The sequence below is a fragment of the Sebastes umbrosus genome, chromosome 3 (genome assembly GCF_015220745.1).
Source record: "Sebastes umbrosus isolate fSebUmb1 chromosome 3, fSebUmb1.pri, whole genome shotgun sequence".
NCBI lineage: Eukaryota > Metazoa > Chordata > Actinopteri > Perciformes > Sebastidae > Sebastes > Sebastes umbrosus.
The window spans coordinates 2,795,493-2,805,982 of NC_051271.1; the positions used below are offsets into that span (position 1 = coordinate 2,795,493).

Sequence of the window (10,490 nt, forward strand, 5' to 3'; positions counted from 1 at the left end):
TCTGTCATTGTTTTGTGTTGTTAATTGATTTCCAATAATAAATGTATACACACATTTGCATAAAGCAGCATATTTGTCCATTACCATGTTGATAAGAGTATTAAATACTTGAACCATCTCCCTTTAAGGTACATTTTGAACAGTTAAAAAATGTGTGATTAATTTGCAATTAACTATTTTAATCAATTGACAGCCCTACTTATAATATATTTCACAGCAACACTATCAAAAAGTAGCTGTGAAGAGTCATTTTGAAGAAGAAAAATACATCTCAGATATGCATTTATAGAAATCAGTACACATGTACTGCTTTATGCAAAACATCTCAGTAACCTACAAATGCAGAACACTGACATACTCATCATAAGTAAATAAGTAGCCAGTTATTGTGGTTCATTCTGAGGACAGTTTGACTTTCCTTTTGAAGGTGGACCATTAAAAAAGAAGTCAAAGTCTGCCAAGCAAACATCCAGATATGTGTTGTTATAATATTATTTAATTGTAAATGGATACTTGTTTATTCTAATGCCTGCCTACCAACATCCTGTAATATGAAGCAGAACAGTTAGAGGTTCCATTGAAATATGGCCATGTGTGATTGGTCTTTTTTTAAACAACCCTTTCCCCTGTTGGCTGCTTCCCGTCCCACAGCGTCACCAGTGTTATATAAACCACTCACCTGCCTGCAGAGCTTCGTCACTGGAGCCACAGCCCAACGAAGACAGCCAAGATGGTAAGTGGTGAAAGGCTTCATTTCTTCATTCATTATCTTATGTCATTATACTAAAAGCTCAGAGCAAGAATGTTTCTCCTACATTTCCTCCAGCTTTTATAGCCACACTCTATGATGTAACTTTACTGTTTAATGTGCCACATTACATTCCTAGATACACACAGGAGAGATATTGTATATCTTGCTGTTTTCTTTACACATTTCAAATTTGCCGGTAGAATATTAGGAAAGGTAGACGTGGTTAACACTGATTCAGGTAACGACAGAAAAGGTTTGGTAGCATTAGCACCTGTCTAATTTTTCCAGGTATAGTTTTTTCTACACAGTTTTACTGAGTATCTTGTCAATCGTTAACATCCATTCCAGGGACACAGAGATATTTCTCACTTCTACAGTGTGATAAAGATCAAAACCAAAGCTGAGCAACAAATCTAAAATGTCTGAACCTTTCTGTTCCCTGTGAGACATGCATGTATTGTAAGGTATTCATGTTCTGGGATGTTGCACACTGCTTCCTAAATAGTTAGGATGAGTCACAGGGATTAATAAAGTGTAACTCAACTTAATAATTCTCCAACACGCTGCCTGTGCAGTCAATGATAAACCAGTATTGATCCGAGATAAGGGATAAGACATGACTGAATATATTGTACAGACTGAGGTATCTATGGGTGTGGTGCAGGTATATAGGGGCCAGGATGTTGAAGTTCATGTGCAACTCAAATCAGGTGATGCAGCACATAGATAGGAAGGACAACAGTGAATGTTTTTTATTGATTAGGTGACTTTGGAGTGTTGTTCCTGGTGTGCCATGATAAAAACTTTTAAAATCAACATTAGGTGTTTTATCAGGTTTGCTATTTTTTTCCCTTAATTATTACAAGGCACACACACACCTTTTACAGAGGTGTGGTAGTAGTACCTATCTACTGCGGCAGAAGATCTGCGTGTGGGCGTCTTTTTTATGTTTTTATTGGCTTTATATGACGACCACATGTCACAAGGAACAAATACGGCACCATCCTGTTTCAGCGCTTTTACAGCCGAGGGCACTGTCCACCCTGGTTGATCATCAACAGCTAAAACAAGAACATCATCAGTTCTCCCACCAGAGTAAACTGAACAAAAATATCTGAATCATATGCAAAAGACAGACCAGACCCACGCTTCTTGTAAATGTTCTCCTCTCTCCTCTGATTGGTGGTCTGATCCAAACTTAAGTTGTATTAAAGTGAAGTTAAATCTAAATCTATGAAAAGGTAATTGTAGTTAAAACTCTTCCATCCAAACCAGTTCCCATATTCCTCTTTGTCATTTCCCTTTTCAGAAAGTCAAGGACATGACATTCAAGGAGGGGCAAGAGTTCAAGATCCGCATCAAGCCCAAGGACGACTGCGAATCGTAAGTTCCCCTTATGAGAGATTAAGTTATCGTCGATGTGGAATCAGTTACGTTAAATCAAGAGGAAGTTGACATACTGTGGGTTAATGTTTCATCCACTTCTTCCCATTTTCATTGCACCCTTTTTTGACCTCTGTGTTCCTGCCCTGCCATTGCAGCTTTGCCATCAACATCGGTCATGATTCTGAAAACATCGCGATGCACTTCAACCCCCGTTTCGACCACTGCGGCGATACCAACACCATCGTCTTCAATCACTTGTCCGGGGGAGACTGGGGTGACGAGCACCGTGAGGGGAACTTCCCCTTCACGCGTGGAGAGGAATGCAAGGTGTGTTGGGAGAGGAGGAGGGTGTCAGTCTGTTCAGTCTGATACCAAACAGCAGAAATGTTTAGTCTTTAGATAGACGGTTTAGTCTGAAGGATGTACGTACATACAGTTAAGATGGACTTTAAAGTGAGGCTACATAACCTTTGCCGCAAGAGACAGTTAGCTGTCCTTAGTAGAGCGCAGTGCAGGTATATTATCAAAAAGTGCGCAAGGAACAACAGTTGCAGCTGTTATCTCATTGGTGGCGCTTTGAAAGGTCAATGGCAACCGAGGTCAGAGATGAAATGATTTGAACTTTGAGCGCAGCGCTCGGTGACAATTTCAGAGCGGTGCGCCACGCCGAGGGTAACACTTCCACCTAGTCGGGGCGGCATCACTCGCCCCATAGGAAAACATTGGCACAGCCAGCGCAGAGTGATTTTCGCTGATCTTGAGTTGGCTCAGAGAGCACAGACCTCCACTAAGGCCACTTCCACAAGTGAAAAAATAATGTGTGTATCCAAAAATGAAACGGGTTCTTCCTTGGCCCGTGCTACACCCTTCCACCAAGTTTCATGAACCGAAAACATAACCATAAGGTAATAATAGTAAATGCTCAAACATAGTACAGTAGCATGAGCACAAGAATACAATAATCCCCGAGCCAGTTACACAGCAATATCTACACATTCTTTTGGTAATATTAGCTACATAGACATTTTGACATGTCATAGGTAAAACATCGTTGTATTCAATAACATTAAAGGTGCTAAATTTGAAATTTGTAACTCTGCACTGCTCTCATATGGAGGTTACCGTAGATAACGTCGTCCCGACCCACAGCATTGTCGCCAAAGTGTAGCACCAACCCTCCGGATCCCCCGCAGGTTAACACTGTTAGCTCTGTCAGCACTGTTGTTGTTGTTTACACTGTAAAGGTCCTGACACACCAAGCCGACGGTCGGCCGTCGAACAGTTTGGGGCCGTGAGGGGACGCAACTGGTGGCCTTTGTCGCCGCTAGTTCTTTGATGTCGGGTTGGTGTGTCTGGGCCTTTAGCGTTGTTAACACCTTTACCTGCTCAGCCGTCGCCATGTTGAGAGCCACGTGGAGGCAACCCCTCAATCATAGATTAGAGGCTCTGAATTTAAAATTGTATTTCTTCTCTCAGAAGTTATACAGTCTCCCTTTAAGCCAGTTCTGTTTAATTCAAGAGTACAAGAAAGTAAACACAATCATCATGTCTCGGTATCCAAAAAGTGTTTTAACTTACATCATTTTACATCACATTTCTGCAGCAACTAAAATGGCAAATATTTAATACCAGAGGCAACGTCTGCAGAGCTGTAAAAGAATTAAGTTGCATTCTTATGGTTTTTATCATTGTTTAGACAACAAAGGCTCAACGCTGCTTTTGGAGTGTGAGTATAGTTCACACACAGACCTGCTGCTGTATTTGGAAGATTGGTTTTTTTGTACAGACCATTGGCTAAGTACTTTTGCGATATCTATTGTAGTCATTTGGCTCAAGCTCAGATCTCATGATGTCTTTTGCCATAAGGAAGTTATTATTAGTGGGCTTGGTAACACAGTTAAGTCAACAGACGCTGAGCTGTCCAATCTTGACGGAGTTTACAGCCTTATAAAACTTAACAGCCGCTGAGAGAGATAGTCCAGCTTATCTATCTCAGCCATTCATTTCACATACATGTCCTGAAACTGAAAGATCAATCATGTGTCCTCTCTTCGTCCTCTCAGTTTCACATCAACTTCAACAGCGAGCAGTTTTACATCAAGCTTCCTGATGGCTCCATGCTGAACTTCCCCAACCGACTGGGAGATGTCAAGTACAAGTACTTCGACGTCAGCGGCAGCGCCAGGATCGTCGGCATCAAGATCAAGTAGAAGTTCTTGACTCTTGACCTGTCCAGCTTTTTTTGTGTGTTGCTGTTTTATACTACTGAGCCCAAGCAGCCTGGTTAATTCATCTTTTCTCCTGCTGAGGCTGAAAGTAACACTAGAGGTTTATACCAACAGGGAGTGCTGATGTTGTAATGAGAGGGAATGGCCTAAAGAGGGAGCCACAGCACATTTTACCTCACGGTGTCTGCTTGACATCTCATCAGTCACTGGGTTTGTTAATAAATGCTGTGAAAAAAAGAAGCATGTCTCTGTCTCTCACTCTCTAACACACAAGAACACCTTCTCCAATGATGAGTCTTAATCGATATGTTCTTTTAACTCTATATGCAACATTCATGAAACACACATATATATATTAGAAATCTAAAACAAAGTTAATATTTACACTTGTATCTGAATCATTATTTAAAGTATTTCAATTGAAGATTTGTTAGTAACATTTCATTTTACAGGTCCGCAAATATCATGGTAATTATAGGTGATAATTAGCAAGTAACCCATTTGAAATTTATTTGGAATTACTGACAAATTAAATCAATATTTACCTAAAGATTTATCGAAAATTACTTTCATATAAACATTATTTAATAATTATATTGTGCTATTTCCCAATAGCTGGTAATTTATTTAATACATTTCCAGGAAAAGAATACAAAGTTAATTGATATGCTTTATTTCCATGTCTGCTGATAAATAGATAATAATGAGCAAATAATTCTTTGAAATTTCTTAAAAAAAAACTCCCTGAATCAGGTTACATCTGTGTCGACAGTAAGTCACACAATGGTGAGATTTGTGCCTGATCAGAAGTGTCTTCTATTAGTTTTGGTTTTCCACCTCAAGCCTCAGGGCTCTATTGTAACCATTAAATGCTATTTCAGCATATAATTATTCAATAATATTTATAATTTTTGATACATTTTTAGGTAAATATTGGAGTAATTTGGCAGTAATTCCAAAGAAATTTCAAATAGGTTATTTGCTAATTATCACCTAATTACCATGAAATTTGCCGACCTGTGTTACGGATTTGTTTCAGATTTCGTTCACTTTCACATACGGTCATATTTTTGACTATTTGGCCTTAATCTGAGCGGTATTATCAAAATTCATGCAGGCTTTCAGTCAGATGTTTGTGCCGATTTATGCGATACCTTTAGTGGAGGTGTTCAGAGAGGAGAGTGAAGTTTTAGATCACATTTCAACTAAAGACATATAACATAACATATATTTAATGGAATTAAAATGATTCAAACCAGATAAGAGCCACTGAAGCTGCATGATGATCACTGGCCTTTCAGCCCAGTCGTACAGACGTTCGTTAAATAGTCACAAAGTTTAATGTGTTGATTTGTTTACATAGACACACATTTTTTTCTTGATGGTCAGCACAAAATCAATTTGTATGTGTAAGTTTTTAATAAAACTCCATTTTATTATTGTATTATTCTGCATGAATCTGGACAGTTTGTACAACAGGGTGACATGTTAAAACTGGTGTTAGACATCGGCCACGCTGCAAATGTGAACAAAAAAAGAAGACGGAAAAAATTGGAACTGAGCTGTTAATAAGAATTGATCCTGAATGTGGCCACTATAGCGACTGAACTGTAAGGATAGAGCAGATAATGGAGGATAATTAAACAGGATAATGCAAAAGGAGGGATACCGTATATATGAGAGAGGTGAGATGAAGTCAGGGACAATTTGCAGGAGGACTCAAAGTGGCTCGAGGCTGAGGAATGTCGCACGATGCAACCACATTCCCTGTGAGGAGATGAAATATCCTTTACATGTATGTGTTTATGGGTGTGTGTGTGTGTGTAAGGTGGATGGCAAATAAGAGAGTAAAAGAACCATTTAAGCAGTTCTTTACATTTGTTTCCACATCAGACCTTTTAGAGCAAAGGAACTAAGTGCTGTGATGAATTCTTGTCACCAGTAAAATATTGAAGATTCCCATTATGCAACCTTTTCAATTATATCATCCTGTAGCTTCCCAGTGGTGTTCTTTATGTATTCAAATCCAAACATTCATATTTTGGTCGAAGTATGTTTTAGCGTCAAAATGTTATTTCCCCTTTAAGCCCTTATAAAAACTTTTTCCCACCTGACCTGACGTTGGTTTCTGCATGATGACGCTGCTACATGTACAGTATATATTCATCCTTATAGTCAGTGTATTAACGTTACACTCAGTAACTTAGACGGCGGTCGGCTTGTTCCCAGTTTGGAGAAGCAGACAGGAGTACCGGCATGGAAGTTAAGCGATGTACTGCTGTGGAAAGTCACACAATAACACAAACAAACTAACTGATTGATGCAGCGGTAGTCCAGAAACTCCAGTGTTCTGAGAGGTAAAATTACTGTTTTTGTGAATGGAGTCTGGTGGCTTTGAAGATAGTGATAACGGCTTCAGTTCCCCGTCAGAAAGGGCTGTCTGAAGGCGAGGTAAAGCGCCCTTTCCAACAGGGAACTGAAGCTGTTATGTCGCTGTCTTCAAAGCCACCACACTCTATTGATAAAAACAGTAATTTTATCTCGCAGAACACGAAAAGTATACATACAACCCCACTTCAAAAAAATCCAAACTAACCCTTTTCAGTTTTTGAAAAATCCCAGAAAAGAACTTAGACGGACCCGCCCTTTAAAGATCCTATCGAATGTCTATTTGTCAGAATGATATCATCAATGTCAAGAACTGGAGATTGTTAGACAGGCATTTGTACTGTACATGTGGTGTTAGATTATATAAAAAAGAACAAATCAAATACTGCAACTTATGCTGGTTGCCCTCCAACCAGAAGACTTGCAGTCAGACTTTCATGTTAGCTAACATCCACCTGCTGCGCTGAGTTTCTCTGAATCCTTAACAGCTCAGATGTGTAGCATCACACCGCATTTACAAAGTTTGTAGAAAATGCTACGTCAGATTACAAGTGTCTCGCAAATTTGATATTTTCCAGTTTTGTACAAAATCACAAGAACAAATATGTCCTCTCTCTCGTCTGTCGCTCGAGTGTCTATGCTCAGTCAGTGATCATTTATTCATCCACTAAAGGTCCTGCAGTGGCGTCGTCACAGCCGACACGGGGTCAACCCGGCTTGAACTCGCAGACTGACCTTTCTGGGCCAAGTAATCTTTGTAGTTGCGGGTCAGAAGAGTGTAAAGAAATGGATTGATGCAGCTGTTCCCGTAGGTCAGACACGTGACAAAGAAATTCACGTAATTATGAGCGGCCGGAGACAAAGCTTTGAGGGACTCTGGAGAGAACAGTTTGGCTAGCTGCCACCCCCCAGAAAGGCAAGAAACAAGCCCAGTAGGCCACTACGATGCTGAAGATCATTGTCACGACTTTTTGTTTGAGTCCTCTCCTCCGGGCAGACCGGCTGCTACCTCCTAAACTAGTCTGCACTGCCCAGTAGCGGCCGGCTAGCCCCACATACAGCCCGACGATTATCAATCCAGGAACTAAAACACTTGTGAGAAACAGGACGGTGAGGTAAGCCTTGAAGGCCTCGTGGGTCCAGGTAGGGAAGCAGATCCTCTTAACCAAACCAGCCGCAGTCGGTTTGCCCTCTCTGAGTCGGATCATCACCATCATGGGCAGCGTCAGCACGAAAGACAACACCCAGATAATCCCCGCCGCGAGCCTCCGTTTACGGGACGAGGACCTGTGCGCGCTGAAGGGCCTCGCCACGGCCCGGTAGCGCTCCAGGCTCATGGCAACCAATATGAAGACGCTGGCGTGCATGGTGAGGAGGTCGAGACTCAGCAGGATGCGACAGCCGGCCTCGCCAAACAGCCAGTCGTGGGCGAAGTAGGTGCAGACCACGAAGGGGATGGTGGAGAGGTAGAGCAGGTCTGCCAGGGCCAGGTTGACGATGTAAACGTACATGGAACCTGTCCGACGCAAAGCGGCCGAACGGGTGATGATGAGCGTGTACGTGTTGCCCACCACACCCATGGCGCACATGATCATCAGTGTGGCACCGAGCAGGGATGTCACCCAAAAGCCCCCACTGCCTCCACCGCTCTCCTGGGAGCCTCCATCTCCAGCAGCCCCTGGGCTCAGGACAAGTTCCAGCTGTGGAGTGATGGTGGCATTAGGAGTGCAGTTCATTGCAGGTTCACAGATCAAAGGTTAGAGGTCAGGCCCTAACATTTAAGAGCCAATTTATACAGAGCTATATGACAGTTAGCTCCTGCATTAAACTGGAAAAGTCTGTACAAACATTTCATTCACAGATTGAAGATGGCAGCTCATTTTTGAAAATATGTCCCACACAATCCAGGTGAAAAGAAAATATTGCTGCTCATGTAATGAAATGTTGTTAAAACCTTGCAGCTAAATCCACAGAGATGACGTCACTGACATGGCCAGCAGCTTCAGTGACTCAGAGCTTCCTATCCCCAAAAATAAGGTCCTCCACACAGCCATGATCCCATCTTTCTCCAAAACCAAGGTGGCATAGCGCGAGTCAGGATCTTTCAACTTGACGAACTGCGTTCAAAATCTCTGACGGCAAACTCCTGCCGTGCCGAGGTGTGCCTGATCAGTTGTTGACATTTCCAGGGTGAATATTCTTTTTGGGATTAGTGACTTTAAATACATGCATACACTTCCACAGTACAGTCCAGTTTTGGTTGTTATTTTTTTTCTTGATTGGACCAAGTAGGATTGAATCATCCGCTGCACTATATCCAGTCAAAATCGGTCTCGTCTTCACTTTCCCAGATTTCTACCTGCATGAAGTTGTAGAGATCCTTTGCTTTATCCATATAGTCCATGTTAATGATGCCTCACTGGCGCTCCTCTGCACCTCCATTAACGATCTGATGCATGGCTGATGAAGCTCGGATCCATAAGACTGTTGTGTCGGTGTTCTTTGTTTTTTTCTGGTCACAGTCCTTTCCCTCTTCTCTCCTCTCCTCTCCTCTCCTCTCCTCTGTCCTCCCTCTTTCTCACCAGGGTGAAAAACTAGCACGGGTGTATAGATTTATGAGGTATTCCTCTCGGGCCTCTCAGGTCTGCGGTCTAAGTAGTTTCACCCAGAAATCACTGGCACACACCCGTACAACAGCCAAACATACCCATATGCAGACATAAGAAAGGAGTGTATTTATTTATACATTTCAACTCGTCTTAGAGGTATAACCTCTACGCTTGCTTTTTAAGAGAATTAAACGATTAATTTATTTTTTGCTAAAACTAACTTTAGTGTCGGAGCCAAACGCTTGCTTTACCGTAATTTTTTAATAATATTAATATATATATAATTTTTTGTTAACGTTAATATATGAATTGTGGCTACGGAAAGTGAGTTTTTCAGTTGTTATTTGAGAGATTATTAGCTTATTAATGCCGTCTGGTTGGAGCGAGAGGACGTTGCGTGTTAACACCTCCATCCCCTTGATAGACAGGTGACTGCAGCGCCTCTGTTTCATCAGTTCATCAGGACACAAGAGGGGCGAGGGGTTCTCAGGTATTTGCAGCCGTACAGTTTTAGATCACTGCTAAGCGCCAAATATGAGGTGAAACGTGTCTGATCACGTCATCCGTTTTTAGTGTGTGGAAAATCTTGGAAAATGAACAGATGGAAATAAGTACTCTTTGGATGTTTGGGCGCGTCAAACTCTAACGTATATCCTGCAGAATCATCACCAGGAAGTGATAATATAATATACAGTGACAATTTTTAAATGGTATTAAATATACTTCTGAATTTGTGCACAAATCTTTACAGAGATTCTTTGACAACTTCCAGAGGAAATATGTTTATTAGTGATCATCAATATTTGCATGTGGTATGTCAGTCAGCCATGCTCAAGCATAGAAATGCCTTAAAAAAAGACAACAAAAATCAACACGTTATGCGAGTACCTCTTTAACCAAAAAACAGAAAAAGAAAAATACTAAAATATATCAATTGTTTTTTTTGTATCTTAAAAAATAGGAGGAAAAAACGTTTTACTGGATATATAGTTTGTTTTAACAAAGACTTAGTATATGTAGTGTATGCCACATGGAGGAGCTGTTAGACCATGTTATGGTTTCCAGCTTTTCTACCCCAACGCATTAGCAAACCTCCTCTATTGTCTTTCATGTACGTCTTTGACAGAC

At 41.2% G+C, this 10,490-nt stretch overlaps 1 protein-coding gene, 1 long non-coding RNA gene and 1 pseudogene across 2 annotated transcripts in view; 2 read left to right on the top strand and 1 right to left on the bottom strand.

Annotated features, from left to right (window-relative positions):
- The window catches only part of LOC119485161, a 569,585-nt gene that overhangs the window by 419,907 nt on the left and 139,188 nt on the right, over positions 1–10,490 (top strand). The window lies entirely within an intron of this gene.
- On the top strand, positions 650–4,602 carry lgals2b (lectin, galactoside-binding, soluble, 2b). The gene is made up of 4 exons (XM_037764511.1): positions 650–733; positions 2,061–2,134; positions 2,293–2,464; positions 4,201–4,602. Exons 1-4 carry the CDS (start codon positions 731–733, stop codon positions 4,345–4,347), a joined length of 396 nt encoding a protein of 131 aa, XP_037620439.1. The 5' UTR covers positions 650–730; the 3' UTR covers positions 4,348–4,602.
- On the bottom strand, positions 7,155–8,930 carry LOC119485154 (annotated as a pseudogene).

Bases quoted from the DNA above. Each gene is read 5' to 3' on its own strand.
- lgals2b (XM_037764511.1), top strand. The intron at 2,135-2,292 runs GTAAGTTCCCCT...CTGCCATTGCAG, and splicing joins CCCAAGGACGACTGCGAATC to CTTTGCCATCAACATCGGTC. The intron at 2,465-4,200 runs GTGTGTTGGGAG...TCGTCCTCTCAG, and splicing joins CGCGTGGAGAGGAATGCAAG to TTTCACATCAACTTCAACAG.